The 27746-nt window shown below is 40.4% G+C and overlaps 1 protein-coding gene across 3 annotated transcripts in view; it reads left to right on the top strand.

Moving 5' to 3' along the window:
- Positions 1 to 27746, top strand: part of LOC308694110 (protein NLRC3-like) — a 54410-nt gene that overhangs the window by 11379 nt on the left and 15285 nt on the right. For 2 of the 3 annotated variants that reach the window (XM_081371414.1, XM_081371415.1), the window contains exons 5-8: positions 8829 to 8942; positions 9959 to 10108; positions 10303 to 12030; positions 22434 to 22505. In XM_081371414.1, the coding sequence (XP_081227540.1) occupies positions 8829 to 8942; positions 9959 to 10108; positions 10303 to 12030; positions 22434 to 22505 (2064 nt within the window). The remainder of the gene's footprint in view (positions 1 to 8828; positions 8943 to 9958; positions 10109 to 10302; positions 12031 to 22433; positions 22506 to 27746) is intronic. The other variant, XM_081371416.1, reaches the window with a different exon arrangement.

Genomic DNA, 27746 nt, shown 5'->3' with positions numbered 1-27746 from the left:
AACGATACCTACCTTTTGACTCTCCTTGCTATAGTTTTGGAGTTATTATGATTATATAATTTTTATATAGTTTGGGGCAAAATTTGCTGTTTCAGTCTTACCAGTTCATTTCTCTCTGTGTGTGTGTGTGTGTGTGTGTGTGTGTGTGTGTGTGTGTGTTTGTGTGTGTGTGTGTGGGTGTGTGTGTGGGGGGGGGGGTGTCTTATTTGCACTCTTGATGTTTTAGAGTGTCACCCCTTCATTGCTGTACACTTTTTTTCAGCACAGTGGCTGATCTGTAGCTTGTACCACCAAAAGTTTCTCTGAGTTTTCCTATTTTTTCGTATTTCCCATTCATTTTCCTATGTCGCCCGTTTTTGGGCGGGAGGAAGCTAAGTGGGACTTTTTTTTTTACGACCCTTTAACATATCAGAATCATCTTGATTTTTTTGTGTGTTCATATAGGTAATAAAACAAAAGTCACCAAGTTTCACCCCCATCCGATGAAGCAAAAAAATGTAACAATTCGAAACGTTCAAGTTTTCGCCCGTTTTCGGGCGAAGAAGCCCAGAGGGTTCATATACAAATATGTTTAAAGAGCAATATCACATTTAAAAAAGTTTACACTTGAACATATAAGTTACACGAATGTTAGGGATATTGTAAGGCAATCGTTCCTGTAATGCCTGGTTCAGATTACACGATTTTTTTGTCTGTTACGATAGTCACTGTGTCAGATTACACGATTTTGACTTCAAAAAATCTTGTCATGTCGTGGACAAGAAACATGTCAGACTACACGTTGATTTCCGACCAGTCATCGCGAGCCGTCTCACACACACATTCACTCGCACTCACACACACGCGCGCGCGCTCACTCACTCACTCCCCGCGCACACACACACACACATACACATTCACTCGCACATATACACACGCACTCATATGAGGTAAATCACACCTCATACACTCACTCACATTCACGCACTCACGCTCACTCACTCACTCACACACGTACTCTCGCTCGCGCACACACTTTCTCTCGCTCACTCACTCACGCGCACACGCAGACACTCCACCGTCGTGGAGGACCGTTAAAAAGTTAAACATGCTAGTCTTTTTGTCGTGATGTCGTGAAGCATCGCAGACGCGACGTAGGTTGTCGCCCGCTATGACACACTATACGAGATGAAACGATCAAATCTTGCGTCCCGACGCCCGTTGTCATATACGAATCCCCACGACACTCTAAGTCAAACGGATCGTGGCAAAATCGGGCTAAAATCGTGTAATCTGAACCAGGCGTAAGGTGTCAAAAGCTAGCCAAAACTAGGGAAAATATAGTCTGAAAATTCAGAAATTAAATATATATAAAGTTCTATATTATCAGAAAAGGAATTATATAACAGTAAACAACTTACTCCGAACTTGTATCCTCGGCGGGATCAATTCGCTCTTGAAAATGCTGCCGTTCGTCGTCTGAGTTACAATCTTCCTCTGAGGAAAAGGTGAATTCTTCCTCGCTGTCCAGAATCATCTGAAGGGCGTCTTTACTGGAGAAACGAGCCATCCTCTCTAAATGCGATGAACTATCAGTGAATCTGATCTGATGAAACTTCGTGTTTTTAAGGCATTGATCGGGGGGCGGGTGAGATGCATAGATCACCTAAACTATTTACCATGTGAATAGCGCCGGGGGCGGGGCGGCCTCAGCTCATTAGAGATAATGAAGGGAGAAGGAAAAAACGGTACCTCTCCTTGCTTTCAAACAGATTACATGAGTTGAAAACATTTGTTTTTTATATTAATTACTTCACTTAAAAGAAGAGAATTCAAGCTTCATAAAGACATATCTCACGTGTCTGTGTGAGAAGTATTTGCTGAGTTACAGTTCATTTTCGGACGCGTTTCAGAATGGACTTCACTGACAGAGAGGAGGCAGAACTCGCATCATGTTTATTTTTCTTTATTTGGTGAAAAGAACAACACTTTGTTTTTATTATGAGTATACACAAAAAAAATACACACTTAACAGGATCGATTGATGTATAACACAAGCATATAAGATAAAAATTAATATTAGTATTTTGATTCTTTTTTGCACTGATAAGGAAAAAAACGAGCCTATCGCGCCGGCGTGATAGCCGACCTCAGGGGGTTAACAAATATTTTATTTAAATGGTTCTAGTTTTCTATTTTTAATTTATTTTTGCATGAGAAATATTTCATTTGCTTTAAGGATTATTTTTTTGTGTCTGCTTATTTATAAATTTCTATGTATTTAGTTTATTTCTTTAATATTATTTACCCAGAACATTTGTACTGGATGTGCTATGTTGTCTCTTTATGCACGCGTTAAAGATCAAGGAGCGACAAAGGCAATAGATAGATAATAATAATGATAATAAGGAACAAAGGCTTGGAATTTAAAGGGCATGGAATTTCCTGGTGTCCTTTATATCTTCGGGAAATGTAGTTTTTGGTACAATATGTGTTGGGGTCAATTGTTAATTTGAATGTGTTTAAAGGATATATATATATATATATATATATATATATATATATATATATATATATATATATATATATATATATATATATATATATATATATATATATATATAATTATTATTTTATTATATTATTATTATTATTATTATGTTTCTTTATTATCCCCAAGGGGCAATTTATTCCACAGCAGCCATTGGCACAGCCAACACATAAATACAATAAAAGATACAACAAAATAAAAAAATAAATAACACAGTTAACCCATAGATGTCATCCTGGAAAAGTTACAAATGGCGATGTTTAGAGCTGGTTCAAGTATTTAACAGCTAATTTTACAAATGATCTTGTGTATCGATTTGACTTTGCCTTTCTAGAGAAGGCAAACCTTCTCCCTGACGGCAAGAGCCGAAACTCTGCGTGTAGAGGGTGATAAGGGTCTGCCAAAATGGCATTTGCCCTCCGGACACACCTAATCTGGTAGACCTGGCTCAGATCATTAAGATTGACACCAGTGATCTTCTGACACTGTTTAACAAAACTTCCCAGCCTATTCTTTCTAATCAAATTAAGATTGCCGAACCAGCAAATCATTTAAAATGTGAGAATTGACTCAACAAATGATGAATAAAACATTTTCATAAGTGAACTTTCAACATTAAAACTCCTCAGTTTCCTTAAATAAAACAATTTTTGATTGACCTTTTTGCAGATCCTATCTGTGTTGGCCTCAAAGGTCAGTTTATCATCCAGTATAATTCCCAGGTGCTTATACTGACTGACAGTCTCCACTGCTGAGCCATTTATAATGGTACATGGCAAGGCAGGTGGTTTCCTACGGAAGTCGCATGTCTTTGGTTTTTGCGACATTTAACTGTAGGAATGACTCCTCGCACCATTCTATAAAACTGTCCAAGACTGGACCATGGCCCACCTCATGGTCCTGCAGAAAACTAAGTATCACTGAATCATCAGCATATTTGATTATGGATGATGATTCAGAAGTACTGCGACAGCGATTTGTATACAATACAAATAACAATGGCGATAAGACACACCCCTGGGGTGATCCAGTAGAGCACACCAGGGCCTTAGACAAGGTGCCATTTACACATACTCTCTATGGCCTCCTAGTCAGCCAGCCAACCAACCAACATATAGTACCAACATCTATTGCAGGAATTTCAGAGAGCCTCTGAGCAAGAATATGGGGCTGCATGCAATTAAAAGCTGATGAGAAATCAATAAAAGTAGCCAGTACATGTGCCTTTGTGCCCTCTAAGTGCCCCGTAACACGGTCCAGCAGTGTTGCTGTGGCATCCTCCACCCCTTTGCCTGCCTGATATGCAAATTGGAGTGGGTAAATAATATTCTGTGACATAGCAAGCAAGGTCTTCTTCACAATCTTTTCTAGCCCTTTCATGACTAATGACGTAAGAGCCACAGGGCGGTAATCGTTCAGTCCCTTAGGTCCACGGTTGTCAAACTGGGGTACGCGTACCCCCAGGGGTACGTGGACTGATTTCAGGGGGTACGCGAATTGCCGGTAATCTTGACAACCGCACCACCGCTGTTGTAAAGCGCCACCGCGGTGGCTGAGTAGTACCGGTGGTGGTTTGCCAAAAAAAATGAATGCTGTTTTACATTAATATTATGACACACAAAGCTTTGTTTACAAAAGAAATAATAGGTTAGCAATTAAATGTTATAGCGCAGCCATGGAAAAGTTTGAATTCTTGACGAATGAGAGAGTTGTGCGTGAGCCCATAAACTTAAGCTTTTTCGGCTTTGAATTCTGGTTTGCAATCTGGTCATCCGATTATTAGCGAATTTAAAAATATTCCATTAGTTATTCCTTATAGAGAGCTTGAACCGTCTACTTTTAAACAAAACAATTCAAAACGAAAATAAACCGACTAGCATATGCATGTAATCCATGAAGTGTGCATTTCTCTCTACAGGCGCGTTCACTGCGAAGATGACGAGTGAGCATCGTCAACAACTAACTAACACTGACACAAAAAAACAAACACTTTATTAATAAACTATTCAAATGTCTCATTGCTATATTTGACACATTCATTACTTTTGCCGGCTCTTTGTGACAGCTGTTATGTGCGTTATTGGCAGCGTCACCCTCTGGTTACATGAACTCGTCACCACCGCATCAGCACCAGAACATGGAGATTTTATTTTAGAGAATGATCGCACAACAGACATTAGAACATCAGATATTCTATAATTAAATCAACTAATCGAATATTCAAAAATCGTGACTCATCCCTGCATGGAATCTCTTGTTTCTTTTCCCATATCTTCACTCGCGTCTCACCCATTTCCAAAGGGGATTATAAACGTTTCTTTTAGGTCGATTATTTTCGTATTCTTTACTGTGTTAGGACAGATAGCCTACATTTTTACTTGTACGTCAAATTCTTTTTAACACAGTTTGTGCTTGTTATTAGACATAATTGGTAAGGCGCGTCAAGTTCATTTGTAAAGCGCGTTTCACACGCGCGGTGATTTTAGTTTGGCTTTCTCTGGCAGCGTGCAAACATAGCCTAAATGCCATATCAGTGGCTAAATGCCCTTGTGGAAGATAGAATTCGCTCTTCATACCTTTTACAAGTAGAAAACATGAAGATATCAGAAAATAGATCGATGGTCTCTTTCCTGCTCGTGTCCCACATCCCTCTCAAAGAGCAGAGCGCTAGGCTGTATCACGCGTCTTTGTGTGGAAAATTTAACAAAAGTTTTTATTTATTTATTTATTTTTAAATAGATTCAACTTTATTATATTATGTAAGTTACCAGTATTTACTGATATTTATTTAAATGCTTTACAGGCTTTAGTGTGTCGTTTCTTTGTTTTGTTTTTTTATTTATTTCAAAACAACCCCCCGACCACCGCAACACCGCCGGTATTTGGGTCCATTACTACCGCGGTGGTAAAAAACTGCTACCGTCACAGCCCTATTTGTATCATATGTTGACTTTTGATTAGATTTGTATCATATGTTTATGATTCTATTCACTATTCTCGACAAAATTGATAAAAAATAAATATTAATAATAAAAAAAAAAACTTCTTGTTAACAATTAGTGGTGTTGGGGGTACTCCGGAAGATCTATAATGTCTCAGGGGGTACATGCCTGTTAAAAGTTTGGGAACCACTGCCTTAGGTGATGGAATCTTAGCCACAGGAACAATAATTGATTCTTTCCATAATGCAGGAACATCCATCTGAGCTAAGGCAAGCTTGAAAATACAAGAAAAGATATCACATAAAAATAAACCACAATTTTTGAGCAGGCGGCCACAAACGCCGTCAGGCCCGGGACTTTTTCTCTGGTCAGTCCCCTCCAAAATTCTACAGACATCCATTTCACTAATCTGAATTTTACTGCCCTCAGGAGCCTCCCTAAATTTAGACAAATCCTCAGAGAAATCATGACAGTCAAATCTCACATAGAAATGATTCAACTCCTCAGCCAGGGCAGTGTCAGACTTATCAGGGTGAAACACCCCCTTTTTTTATCTTTAATACAGACCATAGATTTAATTCCCTTCCAGGCATCACAAAGGTTATTGTTCTTCAGTTCATCCTCTACTTTATCTTTAAAGGTCCCATTCCATGGATTATTTTTATTATTTTATCATGTTTCCAGGGGTGCCCTTATAATGTTAGTATGTTTTTTAGATCAAAAATTGTTATAATTTAGAAATAAAAGGCATATTTCCTAGCCTGATTTCATTCCCTGGTTTGAACACTCTGTTTGAAGGGGCGTGTCTGCTGTGAGACTTCAGTGTAAACGCCCTCTGCTGTGATTGGCTGAAATGCTTGCATATGAAATATCTGGCATTACATGTGGAACTATCTGGAAAACTTTTACTATTACAGCTATTATACGTTTTTACTATTACAGCTATCGGGATTAACGAATCGTGAGAAGTTTTTTAAGTATTTAGATCTATTTCAATCACATAAAAAATTGCAGTGATGATGAGCATTGAGCAGATGACAGTCTGTTGATCGCGTGAAAGATCTTATCATTGCAACGCAGTTTCTGCACTCTCACTAATGATTTCACCAATGCAAACATGAGGCATATAAATACAGTAAGAGCTTCGTTGTGCAGTGTAACAGCGTCATTGATTTCATAACGAGTTTTGGCAAGTGTCCATATAAACTCGCGCTGTGTGATTGACAGCTTGGGCGATTGGAAAGGGATTGTTCTTTGATCGCTTTCTGTATATTAATCACAGTTTAAGTAAGATTATTTTCATCCTACTAAGAGAAACGATGTGAAGTTGATCGCTACTTCCATATTAAATCACTACTTACCGCTTGCTGGAATATAGTTGAAATTGCCCCCTTCGTCAGTATGACACGCTGAGAGAAGCCTGCTTGATATTATCCCAGGTTAGAAAAACAGTCCGTGGTGAAATGGACAGAGCAAACTAACAACTTCGAATTAAACTTTTGTGGTATCCGATTATAGATAAACATCAACCGTCTGTTGACATTTCGCCATCAATACGCCTGTGTTCCTGTGGGCGGAGGTTAGTCTAAACACGGTTCTGGTGATGTCATTAATGAAGGAAGTAGAGGGGTGTAGTCCAATCCAGCCGTTTTTTGTAGTCAACTTCTGTTAAATAAAATATCTCGCTTGGCATTGAACTTTGAGCTTTATAATTTTACAGATATTATTTATACTCTAACAACAACATTACACACTAACTAAAGTTTTAAACATGGGATCACGAAGAACGGGACCTTTAAACTTTTTTTTGGCCAGCTTTATCTCTTTCTTAACCAGTTTATGGGCCTCTCGTTGCTGGTGAATATTACCCTGACGGAAAGCTAACTTCTTCTGATTAAGGACACTTTTAAGGGATTTACTAACCCAAGGTTTGTTATTTGGATATATTCTAATTGTCTTCTTGGGAATAATAATATCTTGCATGTGTAGTACATAACTTGTTACAGTATCAAGCAATTCATCCAAGTCATTACAAGCATATTTAAAAACATCCCAATCAGTGCTATAAAAACAACCATTTAGTTCTTTAATGGCACTCTCTGTCCAAAGAGCAACCTCTTTGTGTTCAATCTTCCCTCTCTTAAGGGCTGGCTGATAGACAGGGGCTAGAAGAACACAATTATGGTCAGAGGATCCTAACGAAGCCATTGCATATGATTTATACGCCCCTTTTATAGTGCCATAACACAAGTCTAGCACTTTGCCATGTCTAGTTGGGCAATTTACATATTGGTAGAAATGACCGAGGGGCTTTTTAAGACAGCAAGAGTTAAAATCCCCCAAAATAAAATGTGGAGCATCAGGAGAAATACTCTGCAAACGATGCACAAGTTTGACAATGGTGGATGTGGCATCTGCCAAACTGGCTTTAGGATGGATGTACACCACCGTCAAAAATACTTGCGGAATTTCACGTGGCAAGTAGAATGGACGCAGTGAAATAGATAAGAGTTCAATATTGGAAGTGCAGATCGATTCTCTCACTATGACTGTCTTACACCAGCGTTGATTGACATACAGGGCCACGCCCCCTCCCTGTATCTTTCCTGTCAGCTGCTCATCACGATCGAGCCGGATAGGTTGACCAAAGCTATCGATTTCATAGTCGTGGCTCGGGTACTGATCTTTCAACCAGGTTTCAGTCAAAGCAATCACACACGCGTTTTTATATTCAGGAATACTCTTAACATGTATATACTGTATATATTCCCCCTTTAAGTTTGATGTAATGGAATTTGAATTGGGATTATGTGAGAACCCTGTAATTATAAGATGGTTTGGTTGGGATTGTTAAAGGGCTTCATTTTCTGTGGCTGAATTAGTTCTGGTGAGGGATCCTTGAGAAATATCTGAGATCCAGAACTCTGCTGCTGTCCCATTATTACTTACAGTTTTTTTTCTCTATTTCTTCTGCATAATTTTTTACCAATACCTATGTGTTACAGTCAACAAAATGACATTTTGTTGACTCTGTGAATGTCTCCTGAAAATTTTATGGAAGAACCTTTACAGTCGTTGATGTTCACCTGAGCTGAATCAGTCTATAATTCTATAGTTGTTTTCAATTTGTTTGTTTTGAGCTCCTAATTCCTAATATTACAGTTTTTCTCTGTCGCTTTGGTACATTTTTTGAATCATGATTAACATTTGCAAACCAGCAAGTTCATTTCTCAAAATAATTATAATCAAAGTTTGAGCTAGTCCAAAACACCAAAACACGAGTTACAGATGTTAAAGCCAAAAGTGTTACAACACACCCTGGTCTTTCCTTTTTTTCTTTTTTTTTTTTAAATCAGTTCAGTCCAGCAGAAGAGACCAAACCCAGAGTCCAGCTGTGTGTCTATGAAGAGTAACTGGTCTATGGAGCAGCCAGAAGTTTTTAAGAGTGGAGACAAACGGCCTAATCTCAGGTATATAATTTCTATAAAAGTTATGCTTATAGTATGACACTTTTGAATTAGATGCATAATTTATCTCAGTCAGTCAGTCTAATACTAGCAATGACATCAAGTAAGTGTAAGCTGAGATTTTTTCCACCATTATATAATGGAGCAGGTGTAAAATTGAGCAGATTTTTCTAACCGCTGGTTCAGATTTGTTGAAATCTTCACAGTGTCTGGTCAGAACAGTGATGTTTCACAGCAGGAGTACTGTTACAAGAGAACAGTAAGGTGGTTTATCTTTAAAGGTCAGCAAAACATTGGCTTCTTTAGTCGGTTGAGCCTTCATCCTACATTGTGCCATTGAAAAGATTTCATTTCTCAAAATAATTATTATTAAAGTTTGAGACCACTGAGTTCCAGACGTTAAAGCAAAAGTGTTACAACACTCCCTGGTCTTTCCTAAGACAGAAGATTCCTGTAAAACATACCTGTCAACCCTCCCGTTTTTCCTGGGATTCTCCCGTATTTTACCTTGCTATCCCGCTATCATCCCGTTTAAATATTTTCCCGTATTTCTCCCGTATTTTTATTCTTTCTATAAAAAAGTAAAAAAAATCCCACTGGGCGCAAACCAGTTAAGCAGAAACCCCGCCCTGCAGCTAATTTTATTGGTTAAGGTTACAATGACGGGTAGGTTTAGGGATCAGTGTTTGGTGTAGGCTCCGCTGAAGTAGTTTGGGGGATAAAAAAATCGCGCGAAGAAGAACAGCAGCATCCCTTGGTTGGACAAACATGAGAGAGATGGCATTGGAGTCTATGTATGTAATGTATTATGTATGTAATACAGAGATTATGTATTTATTTATGTTAGTATCTGTGCAATTAATGTGTATTTAGCCTGCCTCTGCCATCCAGCACCCCAACCCCCCTCACCCTATTTCAGATCTCCCGTATTTTGGTATACAAATGTTGACAGGTATGCTGTAAAAGTGCACAAAATTTATAAGTCTGTATGCTTATATTGTACTGTATTTTAAAACCAGTTCAGTCCAGCAGAAGAGATCAAACCCAAAGTCCAGCTGTGTGTCTATGAAGAGTAACCAGTCTTTGGGTCCGCCAGAACTGTTTAAGTTTGTGTACAAGCCTGTGATTCAACCACCAGACTTTAATGAAAGCATGTATCCTGGTTTCAGGTAAAATGTAGGACTTTTATTGTTGTTATTTAATTTTAGGTGTTGCAATTCACATCACACATCACTCAAACACATGATCAATGATTAAAACATTTTAGAAACCTAATGATGTTCTGTGTCCCATAAATAGTTTTGTAATTTATGGCTATTTACTTCTCTGACTTGTGTAATAATGTGGTATTTTAATCTTACAGCGATGACTCTAAACCTGCTGAAGTCCTCAACACATTGAAATCAAATCTGAGAAAGAAGTTTGAGTGTTTGTATGAGGGAATATCAAAGCAGGGAAACCCAACACTCCTGAATGAGATCTACACAGAGCTCTACATCACAGAGAGTGAAAGTGGAGAGATCAATAATGAGCATGAGGTGAGACAGATTGAGACACAGTCCAGGAGAGCAGAAACAGAGGACACACCGATCAAATGCAGTGACATCTTTAGACCTTTACCTGGACAAGACAAACCCATCAGAACTGTGCTGACAAAGGGAGTCGCTGGCATTGGAAAAACAGTCTCTGTGCAGAAGTTCATCCTGGACTGGGCTGAAGGGAAAGAGAATCAGGACGTCCAGCTCATATTTCCACTTGCTTTCAGAGAGCTCAACTTGATGAAGGACAAAACACTCAGTCTTTCAGATCTTCTTCATCTCTTTTTCCCTGGAACAAAAGAAATGGACATATCCAGTGATGAGTATAAAGTGTTGTTCATCTTTGATGGTCTGGATGAGTGTCGTCTGTCTCTGGATTTTCAGAGTGATGTGAGGTTGTGTGATGTGACTGAATCAGCCTCAGTGGACGAGCTGCTGACGAACCTCATTGTGGGGAATCTGCTTCCCTCTGCTCTCATCTGGATCACCTCCAGACCAGCAGCAGCGGATCTCATCCCCTCTGAGTGTGTCCATCGAGTGACAGAGGTACGAGGCTTCAGTGACCGACATAAGAAGAAATACTTCAGGAAGAGAATCAGTGATCAGAGTCTGGCTGACAGGATCATCTCACACCTGAAGTCATCAAGGAGCCTCTTTATTATGTGCCACATCCCAGTGTTCTGCTGGATCTCAGCCACTGTTCTAGAGAAGATGTTGAGTAAAGCAGAGAGTGGAGAGATTCCCAAGACTCTCACTCAAATGTACACACACTTCCTGCTCATTCAGACCAACATCAAACATGAGAAGGACTATGAGAAGAAAGTGAAAGATGAAGACATGATTGTCAAACTAGGGAAACTGGCTTATCAGCAGCTTGTGAAAGGCAACCTGATCTTCTATGAGGAAGACCTGAGAGAGTGTGGCATTGATGTGACAGAAGCATCAGTTTACTCAGGATTGTGCACTCAGATCTTCAGAGAGGAGTTGGGCTTGTATCAGGGGAAAGTCTTCTGCTTTGTTCATCTGAGCATTCAGGAACATCTAGCAGCTCTATATGTGCATCTCTCCTTTATCAACAATAACATAAATATGTTTGGCCAGATTACCAAACCAACTAATGAAGACAAAGTTTCCCTATCTGATCTCCATCAGAGAGCTGTGGATGAGGCTTTAGACAGTAAAAATGGGCATCTGGACCTTTTCCTTCGTTTCCTTCTGGGTCTGTCAGTGGAGTCTAATCAGAGTCTCTTACAAGAACTAAAGACACAGACAGCAAACAGCTCTCACAGCAATGAGAAAACAGTTGACTATATTAAAGAAAAGATCAGTGAGAATCTCTCTCCAGATAAATACATCAATCTGTTTCACTGTCTGAATGAACTGGGTGATCTTTCTCTAGTGGACGAAGCTCAACCTCATATGAGCCGTAGAGGATTACGTAATGTGAAACTCTCCTCATCTCAGTGGTCAGCTTTAGTGTTTGTGTTGTTGTCCTCAGAGGAGACACTGCAGAAGTTTGACCTGAGCAGCTTAATAGGAGCCAGAAATGATAAGTAAGTAACACTGAGTACAATCATTACAGTCTAAAACATTATGAACAAAGAGAAACTAAGAGATCAGAGGTGTTTAAATCACGGGGCACAGACTGATTTCTGGGATATTGTACATAATTTGTGGGTGTTTCTCAAACCGTGACTGTGTCCTAGTAAGGCTGCATATCTCGACTGCCACGTCATCAAGCGCCTCTGAAGGCTGTCTCACTTTGAAGGATCTTTTGAAGACAGACTTCATTTTTCCTAAATTAAGTTTTAATAGTATTTTTGTGCCGTGACAGTTGGGCAGGAACATGTGTGACGTAGCCATGCACACTTACTAGAGTGTCTCATTCTAGTGTGCTGAGGACTCGAGTCTACAAGCCTCAAAAGGACCCGTATAACGTCTCGGGTTACTATTGTAACCCTCGTTCCCTGAGTAGGGAACGAGACGCTGCATCGATACTCGACGCTTTGGGGAATGCCCTCAGCATGACGCGTCTGAAGTCAACTATGGAACTATTCCAATCTTGATTGGTGCAACGTCATTACGTCACCCGTGACATCGCATGTGACGGTGATCCGGAAGCTATAAAACGGTCACAGGAACCAGGAAATGTTAGCATCTAATTGGTCAAAGCAAGTCGTTCTCAGGGGCGCGAAAAGTGTGGCCGAGAGATGCAGAGTCTCGTTCCCTACTCAGGGAACGAGGGTTACAATAGTAACCCGAGACGTTCCCTTTCGTAAAGGGAACTCCCGCTGCATCGATACTCAACACTTTGGGGAACGAATACCCACGCCGCCACACTGAGAGAAATACGCCCTGGTGTAAAGCATCTGGCACACTCACGGACGATAGAAATGAGTAGAGGGCAGATTCAACTAGCTTGTCATAAGATTTGGTGTAAGAAGGGGAGGTCTGGACCGGAGGCTCAACTGACCTCATGGATGGGGAACCCCAGACAGTAGAAAGTATTAGATAAGAGGTGAAGGCAAAAGCGCACCTTGTACTTGAGATAGTGGTTTCTGCAGATAACCAACTGTCTAATTGATAAAGGGGAATAGCTCCTAACCCTTGATACATCACTAGATGGATTGACTCCACCCAGCCCGAGGCCTAGCATAGGAACCTCCAAGGCTAAGACCTTGACAATCCGACACATGCGATGGAGGATGGAATGCCTGAAGAATCATGATATTGCCTACAGGCACCTCAGTACCGGGGCAAAAAATAATGTAGAGTGGCTCCCACGCTAGCAAGTAAGAGGGGGCAGCACCACCACTCTTTCAGGGAGTAAGACGAGCAGGAAGCAGACTCAATAGATTCTTATATACTCATGTATTTTACCCACAGGACATGATGGGTGCCAGGGATAACCCATCAGCCTGATGCCAATAGGCTGGATGACAGGATTCATCCTCCAATCTACAGGAACATGGAGTTTCAGTGGGAATGCCCCTACATGCCCACCCTTAGAGGCTTGCAGAGGGCACCGAGGCCACCAAAGAGGCCTTAAGCATGAACGGGAGATCCCGTTAGAGAACAGGATGGAACACCAGTACTGAAGCCAGTGGACAGTAATTAATTAGGTTCAATGCCGTCCCTAACTTTACATTTTTAGTTCCTAGTAGAATGGGGTTCTAGAGTGGATGACCTGACCACCTCAGTGGAAAGGGCAACCTATTTATGGGTGGGACCCCCTCAGGGGCCAGACCCAAAGTCTCCATAACTCTGGTCATGGATGAAATAATGTACCACCAGCCTGAGACAGAAGATCTCTCCTAATAGGAATTTGCCATGGAGGATTCTCCAAGAGACTTATAAGGTCCGAGAACCAAATTCGGGCCGGCCAGTACGGGGTTACAAGGAGTAATCTCACACCGTACCTCCTGACCCTTTCTAGAACCCCAGGGAGCAGAGCGATCGGGGGGAAAGCGTACAGACGTGACCTCGGCCACATCTGTACCATGGCATCCAAGCCCAAACGAGCTGGATGTGAGAGAGAGAACCAGAGCGGGCAATGAGAGTTCTCAAGAGAAGCGAACAGGTCAACCTCCGCCCGGCCAAACTCTCTCCATATTAGCTCAACCACTTCAGGGTGGAGCCGCCATTCCCCGGGCCTCAGCCCCTGCCTCGACAGGATGTCTGCTCCCAAATTTTCAACCCCAGGAATATAAATAGATCTGACAGAGAGAAATTTATCCTGGGACCAAAGAAGGATCTGATGCGCCAGTCTACAAATAGGGCGTGATCTCAAACCTCCTTGGCGGTTGGAATAAGAGACCACCGACATATTGTCTGTCCTAACAAGAACATGATGGCCTCTGAGGTCCACCAGGAAGTGCCTCAGGGCAAAAAACACAGCCAACATCTCCAAGCGATTAATATGCCAAGAGAGATGATGGTCCTTCCAAGTACCTCGGGTGTAACGGCCCTCCATAACCGCACCCCAGCCCGTGAGGGACGCATCCATAGTCAAAGTCTTTCTCTGACATGGTGCTCCCAACACCGGGCCTTGAGACAGGAACCATGGTTTCTTAGACATGACAAGAGAATAAAGGCATCTGCGCATAACTCTGATTATGCGAAAAGGGTTTCCCAGAGGAGAAAATCCCTTGTTCCTGAGCCACCACTGCAAGGCCCTCATATGGAGCAGACCAAAGGGTACTACCGTGGAAGCTGCAGCCATAAGACCCAAAACTCTTTGAAAGTGTTTGACAGTGATAGCCTGGTCTAACCTAATACTTTTCATTGTGTGTAAGATAGAATTAATACAAGCAGGAGACAGTTGTGCCCGCATCGTAACTGAGTCCCACTCTACACCCAGAAATGTAGTCCTCTGAAGAGGAGTTAACCCTCTGGAGTCTGAGCTGTTTTCTGGGCCCTAGAGGTGTTCTGACATGCTCTGACATTTGTGCTTTTTTCAGTTATTTATAAACATGTTAATGGCAAAGGTGTAAATTCACTCTATATAGCACAAACAGGGCTACCAAAATATCTGATCAACATGCATGTATATGTTTGAATTTTTAAGAGAATAATGTTTATGCGTGGTTATTGGAAAAAATAAAAATGAAAGTTGCAGAAATAAGGCCACAAAACACATACTAAATATGTGGCAATAAGACTTTTGACTAAAGGATATCATCGCCTATAGTTTTTTCTTCTAAATTATGTGAAAATAGTCTTGCTTTATCGTTGACATAAAACCATACATTGATTTAAATTGATGTAAAACAGGTTTTGCTTGGAAAGCCAATATGCGAGGGGGGCGTGAACGAGGAGTGGTTTTCACCTGAATTACCACCCACTCTGCATAATGATGAGCCATTCACTCAGGTGTGACAACTGACTGAGCCACAATGCAAGGACCATTTAAGATTTTGCTTACATCTATCTTGTAAATATGTTTTGCTATTTTATTAAAAAGGTTACAATTACAACAATAATTACAATTTCAACAATATTTCAAGTGTACTCTTTCTTTGTAAAAAAAGATTATAGGCCTACATTTTATCTATGTATTCATTACTTTGAATATAGCCAACATTGGAACAGCTAACATCTTAGTTGATGACTTTATTTTTGACAAAAATAGTAGGCTATTTTATATATAGAAATTGCTAAACAAAAGCTTATTTGACGAGGCAGTATATTCTACAGTAAAAACTGTACCCAAATCTACTAAACAAAATGTTGTCTTTCATATTTCACCTGACTGTAACGTTGTTTTCATGAAATACGCTTACACACGCTTAAAATGATGATAATTAAGTGTAAAGATAGGTATTACTGAAAATATTTGGTGTTTGGGGTGAGGATTGGGGTTGATCCATTTATAAAGTAGCTGTTTTTTATTTATTTTTCTGATGTGCACAAATAAGCGACAGGTATCATAAGATTTTCTTCTCCATGTTCCTTTTTTTCTATTCTTTTATTCGTTCACATGTAATAATGAATGAATGAATGAATGAATGAATGAATGAATGAATTTATGTATGACTTGTGCAATAAATAAATAAAAATATAAAAAAAATACGATAGCCTATTGACTCGCGATCTTCGCAGTAGGCTAGTGAACGCACCGGAGAAACGCACATTTATTAGGCTACATAGTTTTTTTGTTTTGGATGGTTTTGTTTAGAACCAGCTGTAAATGTAAATATATTTCACATTTTTTAGACATGTGAGGCGAGTAGGCTATGGTCTGGTTGATGATCTCCAGTTCAAGCACCTTATGTTGTGATTGCTAGCCTATATTTACTTTAAATCCAGGAAATTTGTTAATGAAAAAAATATTAAAATTAAGATACAATTGATACAAAACGAAATTCGTTTTAAAGAAAGGATTTGTACTTTCTGTTTTGAGGTATCTGTGAATGTTTGAAAGTCAACTGTCACATAATATTGTTTTTTGCCAGCTGTGGTAAACAGCGCGCATCTATGCCGTTCATTCATTCATAAACAGAAACCTGAGAAGGAAAAACTTACTAGTATTCCTCAGCTCGTATTCATCATTATTCCTCACAGCGCTGCGTTGTAAACAAGTAATGTTCTGAATAAACTGGTGTTTTGGTTTTCTTGTGCTGATGATAGGGGCGTTCACAGGATTGCGCGGATTACCTCAGCCATTTGCTTTTGAATAGCACGCGCTCTCTGTGGGCGGAGTCACATTACATTTGAATTAGCTCTAATGAGGTCGACTGGAATCGCTCTCTTTTAATACAGATTTCACAAGATGAGAATATTTGTTTTTTATATAAATTACTTCATTAAAAAGTAGAGAATTCAAGCTTCATGCCTGTGTCTGAATGCCTGTTTGACTGAGTATTCGCTAAGCTACAGTTCATTTTCGGACGCGTTTCAGAATGGACTACACGGACAGAGAGAAGGCAGAACTCGCTTCGTGTTTATTTTTCTTTATTTGGCAAAAAGCACAACACTTTGTTTTTATTGTGAGTATACACAAAAATAATACACATTTAACAGAATCGATTGATGTATGAAACTTGTTTTGTAAAATCAAAGTCAAAAGAGAATTTCGGGTCTCAATCAACTCATAAGGAAAAAAATCGAGCAGATCACGCCGGCGTGATCTCAGACCCCTGAGGGTTAAGGAACTTTTCTTCACATTGAGTCTCAACCCCAAGCACCTCAGATGATGCAAAACAACATCTCGATGTTGAATTGCCAGTTCTTTTGACTGAGCTAAAATGAGCCAGTCATCTATATAATGTAAGATACAGATCCCCTGAAGTCTCAATGGAGCAAGAGATGCATCCATACATTTAGTGAAGGTGCGAGGGGATAAGGCTAGGCCGAAAGGAAGAACCCTATATTGATAAGCTTTTCCCCCAAAAGCGAATCTAAGAAACTTCCTATGTTTTGGGATGATGGAAATGCATCCTTAAGATCTATCGTCACAAACCAGTCCTCGGATCTGATTTGTTGAACGATCATAGGTACAGTTAACCCTCTAGGCGCCACGGTCGAGTTTACTCGACAAGATGCAGCACTGAATAAAACGGCCGATTTTGTCAAATAGGGTGTCAAATTTCGTTCGAACTCCCCTCCACTAGATTGCAGACATGTCATACTTCATCCCAGACTCGAAAAAAAGTCATGCTTCTATACAAAATCTTCGAGCTAGAGCGCATTGAATCAGTGCGAACAAAAGCGGAGCTAGTGTGCGAGTGAGCCGTTTTATCAGAGCAATATTGTCAACATCAGTGAGTATTTATTATTCATTATTATTATATATTTATTTATTATATATTATTATTATTATTATTATTATTATTATTATTATTATCTAATGGCATCAATAAAGCTTTCCCGCAATGAAGTGTTGGGTCTTCTATTCGTGGACTCTGATGATGACGGTGATTCTGAAAGTGAAAGTAGCCCTACACCAAGCACAAACGGTGAAACCTTTGCCCATTGTCAGTGGTGGGAACAATGTTTCCCGGGGTCGGAGTGTTCATCGCGAAGTTAGCAGGCGTGTTAGTGTTGTGAGGAACGAGGTGTAGATTTTTACCGATTTTTACCGCGCTAGCCAGCTTTGTCTTCTGACCGTGTGCCTCTCCGCAATCGCGGCGACAGTATTGTGGTGGAGACGGGTATGTTAGACAAGGTTGAAGTATTCATAGGACAGTTAGGGGTAACGTGGAGGCAGGGTGGAGGGTCGCAATGACAATGACAGTAGTCCGAGCTGTGCACACTCGGCGCGCGTGCGAGGCAGATCTGGCCGCGCCCGCGCTGCTCGTGTGTGACACGGGGCGGTGTGACACGGGGCAGAGGGGCTATTATGCATAGTCTATCGCAAGCTGATGGGAATGCCGGCTTTGTGTGTCATGAATAATATATATGTGCCCCATACATGGAATGAGAGTGCCTACTGTATGTAGTAAATGGAAAATCTCTACAGCAAAAGGCCAACCGCTATATGCATTCGGTTTGTTTCTACCATTTATTAGTAATGATTTACACAGTTTGTTTACTACTTACTATTTACCTGAGCATTCAGTATTGTGCAATATAGCATACAGAAGGTGAGGGACATTTTGGGGGGAAAGAAGTGCTGCATTTTATCATTTAAACATGTACTTTCATGAAAATTCTATAATCCAAGATCGCCGCCACCATATGACGTCATAATATGCAAATTAGATGGGGAAATGTAATCCCTACATAAACTTTGGGTCATCCTTAATATTTCTCTAATTTACAGAAAGTCTCTATCTTTTATCACTTTTAAGATATAGCCTTTTGAAATTAAGATGTCAAAATCGAAAGGTTTAGGAAAAAACCTCTGGCGCCTAAAGGGTTAACATTTTGAACTTAAATCTCCTCAAATATTTATTCAATACCCTAAGATCTATAATAGGACACAGCCCACCATCCTTCTTTGGAACTATGAAGTACCGGCTGTAGAACCCGGAATCCCTCTGATGTAAGGGCACATAATCTATGGCCTCCTTAGCTAAGAGAGTCTGAACTTCATCTTCCATCACCTGAGCCTGATCAGGAGATACCAGCGTATGAATAACACCACTAAATTTAGGTGGTCTATACTGGAACTGGATCCCTTCTCGACTGTATTCAGGACCCACTGAGATATATTTTGAAGACCTTTCCAGGTGTCTAAATAATCTACTAAGGGAATCAGTCTCTCAGGACTGACCTCAGGTGTTTTATTTACAATTTTATTTTCATTTTTATTTTTATTTTAGGTGACCTGAAGCAATCTTCTGGCAGGAACTAACCGAATCATTTTTTCTACAGGCCTCATGAGAGGTAGCGAACGTTTCAGGGCCATAGATTTCATAGGAACACTCTGTGTGATACATTCGCTAGAAGTCGATGCATCCCGAAGCACACTTGACGGCGGGAAGCAACATCGATTTCCTGAGGGCTCCGCGGAGCGAAGTTTTAAAAAAAAACAAGCGGAGGGGGATGCCCTCAGAGGCCTGAACGTCCCATCATGGCCTCTTAGTCGAAGCCTTCCTCGCCTGAATAACAGTCCTCAGATCTGTTTTCGGTTTGGAAGGCTTCAACTGAGGGTGTTGCCTCTGACTCCAGGCCCCTTAGGGGGGAGCACGAGAGGCAACACTCTCCTTCTGCCTCAGCATGTGTGAGGAGCTGGCGGCGGCCTCCTGGGACTGCCCCCTGGCAGCAGACCCGCGAGACCTGGAACGACGGCGGGGGGTGAGTTCTTTGAATGCGGCTGACTGTCGTTTCGCCTCCTGAAACCTATCGACGACATTGTTGACACCGTCACCGAAAAGGCCAGAAGGCGAAACTGGGGCATCGAGGAGACAAGCCCTGTCCTTGTCCCCGATGCCCGACAGATTCAGCCACAAGTGTCTCTCCGTGGCTACCAGTGCTGCCATGGAGTGGCCGATGGCACGGGCCGTCTCCTTGGTAGCACGGAGAGACTAGTCGACCACTCGATGCATCTCTCTGATGTCGTCGAAAGCGACCTCCCCGCTGTCGTCCACCTCTTTGAGGAGGTCGGCCTGGTATGCCTGCAACAGCCCCATTGTATGCAGACAACTACCAGCCCGACCTGCCGCCATATATGCCTTCCCAACCAAGGTCGATGTTGTACGGCAGGGCTTGGTGGGAAGCGCCGGAGCCCGCAGGGATGATGCAACGTCAGGGGAGAGATGAGATGCGAACGACTCTTCAACCCTGGGCATCATCCCATAGCCCTCCTCCTTGGCACCCATAATATTTGAATATATAAATGAACATTGGGGCCAGATATTCTCGAGGAAAGAGGGCTTATTCCACCTCGACACTTCTGTGTGGAGATCGGGAAAGAATGGCAGACTCCGGCGTAGAGGTTGTGACTGAGTCTGCAGGAAGCGCTCATCGAGTTTACTTTTTTTAGTCGCTTCCTGCATCTCAGGTGGCCAATCGATCTTTAATTTCTCCACCGCTCTAGTCACAACCTCTAGCAGCTCCTCAAAGGCAGGGGAATGGGGTGGCGAATTTTCACATTCCCCTGCCTCGATGCCAAAAATATCTAGCTCCTCGTAACCAGATAATTCGAGCATCGGTTCCACTGCCGGGGTGGAAGAAGCTGCAGCACAGGCTTCCGCACCCTGAGCGGAACTATGGGAACTAGCTTCAGAATGTTGAGAAAGGGCCGAAGCCGTCTCAACATTATCCACTAGATCCCTCTGCGATCCCCATGAATGCAGACGCTGCGCTGCCTCGACAGACGCGGGACCTGATCCACGGGGATCGCGAGGCTGGCCGGCCTCATTAAACATAGATCGTCAGGAGCGGAGCGTTCTTAGGGGCATTGTTTCACAGTTAGCACAGACAGCACCCTCGAGCGCTGCCTGTGCATGCTCCACTCCCAGACAAACCACACAAAGCGAGTGTGTGTCACCCTCGCTTAGATAACGTGGGCCGCACACTGCCTGAACTGTTTCTCAGTCGCCATAATATATATATATATATAAACTCTTTCCACGGGACAAACAACACCAAATAGAACAGACAAGTTGTACATAGAGCGCTTGCTGAAGACCAGAAGCTAACATTTCCTGGTTCCTGTGACCGTTTTATAGCTTCCAGATCACCGTCACATGCGACGTCACAGGTGACGTAATGACGTTGCACCAATCAAGATTGGAATAGTTCCATAGTTGACTTCAGACGTGTCATGCCGAGGGCATTCCCCAAAGCGTCGAGTACCGATGCAGCGGGAGTTCCCTTTTACGAAAGGGAACTTAATTTCCAGTTGAGTGCGCAAGCCTTTCAAAGTAAACTCATTTGACCATTGTTTGCGCGATCACAAAAATTGGGCTGCAAGCGGATCCTCCTGATGATGAAAATTACGTCAAACGGACGGACAAAGTAAACTTGATAAAACAGTTAAACGCCTTGATGCCGTTCCTGGTGGCCGTTTAGCTCTTCACAGTGGCTTAGCAGACGGGCCATATTAAATTGGTGTTGTTATTATTATTATTAGGCTACTTTTATCATTATATTAATATTACAATTAATTTCACAATATAAAAGTCCCCCAATCATTTCATAGCGCATCACAGCATAACTGACGCGCTGTGAGGATAAAAGATTAGATTAGCTTATTTCTCATTTAAAAAACACAAAATATTTCTTGATTCATGAAAATAAGCATTTTTTCACTATGGGCCACAAAAGAAGTATAAAGAAAATAAAATAGATTAATCTCTCATCGAGAATATGCGCTGTTAATGCAGCGTCAGATGCCAAAAGCTCTGTTAGTTTTTACTGTCAGTTTCTGTAGTGAATAATTGACTGGCGTTTGAGACTTCTTCACCGGCAGAACTCTCACACAAAGTTTGCACATGACTTGTGTGATATGATATACAATTGCTCGGCTTCATTGTTTAAAATGGAAATATTTTCAATTTTGTGGCATTTTTCTTTTTCACAATTATTCACATTTCGTGTGCTTGATTGCCCGTGATAATACAATTAGGTAAATTATTAAATAAATTATTTATTAAACAAGTAGGTAAATAAACAAGTTACAACCCTACAAACTCCTGTGCTTAAAATTTCTGCGAATAATTTGTTGATGCAGGTACAAAAATACTTTTTTTCTACCTTGGGGATAACCATAGCAACAGACAGGACAAAATATCTGATATGTCAAAATAGTGTTGTAGTGTAAATGCAGACTAATAGACCTGCTACTGCAACATTGACAAGATAAAGAAAAAACAAATCTGTGTTGGCTGAATACGATTAGTAGCTTCTACACTTTTTAATCACCTTTATAAAGCAGTGTTTATTTAAAAAAATATTTGAGGTTATTTAGTAAGGTATGTAATGTATTATTTACTTATGATATTAATTATTATTATTAACATTATTATTAACATTAATAATTAACTTATTTATTTTTATTTTCAATTAGTGTCACACAAAACATTGGAGATGAAGTTCTTCAGAAGCTACTGCCTGTGTTTACAGCAACTAGATCAGCTGTGTAAGTAACACTGAGAACAAGCATCACTGTTAAAACATTATAACATTTCTTACTTAAACATTATAAATGAATGGTTTAACAAATAATATGAGTGTCCCACTTCAGCTTTTAAACCCTCCACCTATCTGACCTGATTTGTGATCTACTTAACTGTTTTTATGATATTTGTGTGAGAAATTTAGTTTCAAATATATGCATTTTTAATGTATGTATATAAACATTTATATTTAGACTTTTTTGATATATTAATTTTAATTTAATTTAAATGTTAATACATTTGAGATTACGTCCAAGATGGCTCCAGGTTGTGTGTTGGCTTGCAGTCGCTCCACATTTAGGATCTCTGTCTTTTGTTTGTTTGTTTTACTTTTATGTTTTATCAATCATTTGGATTGCTCACAGTTGATCTAGGATCGCCTTTTGTTGCTAAGCCTTCGATCCATGGCTTTGGATATGTGCAGCCGTGATTTGAACTTGAAATTGTTCGCTGAACAGCCATGCATGCTCCAGCCGCCGATGAAAGTTTGTCAGGTAACTGGATGTGTGTAATGAAAGAGGAGACGCCACAGGAGAAGAGGCATACGGGCTGGAGTCTTGGTGAAACTTAAGAAACTGAGGATCCTAAACAGTGGAGTTAGACCGATGGCAGAGTCGCGGCCTTCCTATTTGATACATGTTTTGCCTGTCACATCAACACCATTGCGTTGGACTACACAGAGAGAGACGAGATGCGGAGGCGTGGTGCATTCAAATTTGCGCTCTGTGAGACGAGCTGGGGCAACGAAGCAAAGTGCTGTTTCTTCCTCTAATCGGTCTAAATTCTTGATGAATTTTCTTGATTTCACAGATGAGTTTTTATCTGTGGTTGTTCCATCTACTGACAGGATTTTGATTATGGGTGATTTTAATATTCATGTCTGTTGTCCATGACCAAAGAATTTTTGAATTTAGTTGTTTCCTTTAACTTATCCCAATGTGTCTCTGGACCAGCACACGATCATGGGCACACACTTGACTTGGTGTTTTCTTTGGGGATAACGATAGAAAATATTTGTGTTGAAGAAATGGCCATCTCGGACCATATGCCTATTAGGTTTAATTTTACTTCTGCAACAAATGGACTCTGTTATCAGCCTCCATCATTCTTGTCCAGAGTTATCACTACCTAGTGCATTCTCAGCTGCTTTTACTGAATTAGCCCTTCATACTGAATTGGTAAATTCTTTTAATCATGTTTGCTCTGAGATCTTGGATAATGTTGCGCCTTTTAAAATGAGATGTCAAAAAGTAAAAAAACAACCGTGGCTAAATGATGTAACGTGGAATCTGAGGCCGGTAAGTGGCTTAAAGTTAAATTGCAAGTATCTTATGATATTCTTAGAGCATCTCTATCAACCTATCAAAACACTGTTGGAGCCGCTAGATCTTCATATTTTTTGCGAATTATATCACATTGTAGTGTATAGGCAAGGACGAAGCGGAGATCCAAGTGCAACTCTTTAATAAAACAAACAGGTAATCCAGGGCAAAAAAACAGAACAACAGAACTCAGGACAGGAACAGGAAACAGCTACATGAAACAACGACCGACAACCAACAACTGAAGCACAGAGGTTTAAATACAAAGGCAAACAAGCTAAACAAGATAACAAGGGGGCGTGGTAAATAGAAACACCTGGGAAGACTAATCAACATAACGGGGAACTGCTAAACATAGGATGAGACAGGGGAACACAGACATGAATCGTGACACACATAATGCAAATAAAGTCTTATTTGGTTGAATATTGTGCCTGTAGGCAATGCTGTAGTCGATATAATGAATCCGTTTCATTGTTTAAGTAAATTTTAATCGATTACATTAGCTCATTGGAAAAGATAATAATGCATTTAAAGCCGACTACCTCACTCTATGATGTTCTCCCGTCGTGATTGTTTAAAGAGGTTGTAGACACTATTGCTCCACGTATATTATTGATTATCAATAGTAGTTTATTTTATGGAACTGTACCATAAGGGTTTAAGCATGCTGTTATTGAGCCAGTCTTAAAAAAAAATAATTTGGATTCACAGGATTTTAAAAATTTCAGACCTATTTTTGAAATTGCCTTTTATGAATAAGATCTTAGAGAAAGTTGTCCATAATCAACTTACAGACTTTTTGATTGTAAATAACATAACGGATATTTAGGACCAAACATAGCACAGAATCAGCATTATTAAAGGTTACAAATGATATTTTAAGTATTGAGTCAAGTCAAGTCATCCTCATTTATATAGCGCTTTTAACAATGTAGATTGTTTCAAAGCAGCTTTACAGAGATAAACGTATAATTTAAGGTAACAGAGATTGTTTTGGCTTTATAGCGGTTCTTTAATAAAGTTATTTTTCAGCTAAAGTTAGTTTTGATTGATTCACTTCCGTCACAACGATCATTTGTTATTAAATTAGGGGCCACTAAGACGACACCATTCTCTCTACACAGACTTTAAACGCGAACCTGTGAGAAACGCTGATGGCGTTCACATGCACATTAAGAATTGGTTCTATAGTTATGTGCATTTGAATATATGTGCGCAGGTTTGTAATTCCCTACAAACCAAGCCTAAGCAAAGTACTGGTCTTTTTTTATAAATTTTGATACAGAATTTTATTTTATTTTGTCACTTCGGGGTAGGTACGCGAAACGATTTTTCCCGACAACGCTTTATCTGTAGAGTGGTAAAGGGATCCTCCATAGGGAGAGACTAGTTGGCACTTCAGCACTGCGTTGTCATCAGGTCAAGGCAAAGTTCCTTCGTCAAATCTGGATACGGCCTGGATCCGGCAGGCTGCGAGAAAACCTCGGGATAAACAAAGACACTAAAATTTGTGTAGATGCCACTTTTGGCATCTATGCCAAAATTGACTCCGGAAAGTGTTGCCTTAATGATGTTAGATTTAAGTGCAGCCTTCAATACTCTAGATCACACAATTTTAATAGAACGCCTCAGAGATTATGTAGGGATCAATGGTGTAACACCCTTAAGTGGCTTTCCTCTTATTTGCATGACAGGACATGCTCTGTTAAAATTGGAAATTATGTCTCTGCATCCGCAACTATTTCTTGGGGGGTTCCTCAGGGATCAATCCTTGGTCCTACTCTGTTGTCATTATACATGTTACCCCTGGGGTCCATTTTTAAGCAGCATAATATTAATTATCACTTGTATGCTGATGATTTACAACTGTACTTTCCTTTGGAGTGTGATGGTGAAATTATGGACTATTGTCCAACAATATGCATAGTTATGTGAAGAACCTTGGAGTATTTTTTCGATTCTGAAATATGCTTTGATCGTCAAGTTAACACGCCTTTCATACAAGGACTTGGAGATTGTTTTCTATGCCTTTGTTTCAACCCGGTTAGACTATTGTAATGTTCTTTATCTAGGCATAAGTGAATCACTGGACACTCGTCTACGTGTCCAAAATGCTGCTGCAAGATTCTTAACAAATACCAGAAAATGGGATCACATTACACCTTTATTGATATCCCTTCACTGGCTACTGTTGGGAACTTTTTATTCCTTCATCGAAGCAAAAACCACGAGCCTTGAGATGGATCTTATAAGCAGAAGAGATTTATTCTTCAGAGTCTGTAGTTCATCAAGTCTGTAGTTCATCATCATCAAGTCTAACTCATAATACAGTATTCATTGTAATTATACTCTCAAAGAGGGGAGGGATTACATAGAGGTGGAGACTCTGAATAAAGTATGTAAATGAGTATACAGGTTAAGGAACCCGCCCCAGACTCCAGCGTGTTACCAGTCTCAATCCAATCAGTATAACCATTCAAACGCATATGTGCTAATCCAATCAGCCTAACAATTCAACGTTTGGACTGTGGCTCTGGCTCCAAGAGCCATTAAAGACAATAGGTTAGCGTCTCCATGATCTGACTCATTTAACTTACAAAGGAAAAACAGGTCTGGCAGGAATATCTTGCTGTAAACTCAATAATCACTTTCTCAGTTTATATACTATTGTAGTGGAAACCTAAATTAAACATTTAATAAATTTGTAATACAACACTTCCCCCTTTGACAGTTCTTAAAAACTCTCACAAAATACAAATTTAGACACTTAAAAGTTCATTCTTGTAACTTGAAAAAGTTACAGGCACATAGCAAGTTCATTCTTGTAACTTGTGTAAGTTATAGGCACATAGCAAGTTCATTCTTGTAACGTGTGATAGTTACAGGCACATAGCATGATCTGTGTTGTTCATCTGTAATTGCATGTTGACACAGAAACAAACATAAATTAGGGTCTGTGAAGTCCTTACGAGTAATAGTCTTTTCTGGTTGAAAACTGTTATATCCTTGTGCTGGACGTGAGTCATTTGTTGGTTGACACACTTGATACTAACAGGTTTCCGAACCATGAAGAGTTATCTTCAGTCATCTGGTGTAATTTTGTTGAAAGATCAAGAATGTCTTGTTGTAGTTTGTTCAAGTTCTCTGATGGATGACTGAAGTTCCCGTAGGTGAGTCTCTGCGTTGTGTATTTTTTTCTTTTTCTTTTGGGATAGTTCGTTCAGCAGTGGGTCTAGTTGTCTTCTTGAGGTTGTGGCTTCATATGCAGGTGAGACGGTCGTTGCATATGGATCTCGGAACAGCCATCAATTGGTATCTGTACAAAGGAAAAAATGAAACGAGACGACAGAGCAGTATTTGTTCAAACACTAGGGTTGTATCGTTTTCAGAGTCTGCTGTTGTTGTTTCATTCTTTCCCTATTTCTTAATTTATTTGACACCTATGGACCAGTGAGGTTGGGATAAGAGGGGGGATGAGGAAATCTTCACCACAAGGTGTTGCCCCCGAGGCCTGTTGCACTTCGGTTCTTCCCTGGGCTCCGCACTGGTCTGTGTGTCCTATTCTGTCCCTGTTGTGTGCACACAGTGTGTGAGAAAATTGGCACATTTCCATTCTCCAGTGAAACATCAGTCATAGTAGACATCATAATAGAGCATGGGGGTCTGACTGGAATATTTCTGTGGTATAACATTTACGGCTGTGAGTCTTCACTTTCCAGTCACTTTCCTTTTGTTCTATCAAACAAAAATCAGTCTTTCGTCTGTGTTGTTGTTTCTGGGGAAATTAAGCACTCACAGCCTAAATGGTTAACACCTTATCAAGTTGCCCCATGAGTTTAATGAGGAGGGGATGGGCTGCTTCAGAGTATCAAGCAAGCT

Source organism: Scardinius erythrophthalmus (assembly GCF_964197995.2).
Source record: "Scardinius erythrophthalmus genome assembly, chromosome: 7".
Classification (NCBI taxonomy): domain Eukaryota; kingdom Metazoa; phylum Chordata; class Actinopteri; order Cypriniformes; family Leuciscidae; genus Scardinius; species Scardinius erythrophthalmus.
Note: the sequence above shows the minus strand (reverse complement) of the source record. Positions and strands in the feature narration are given on the sequence as shown.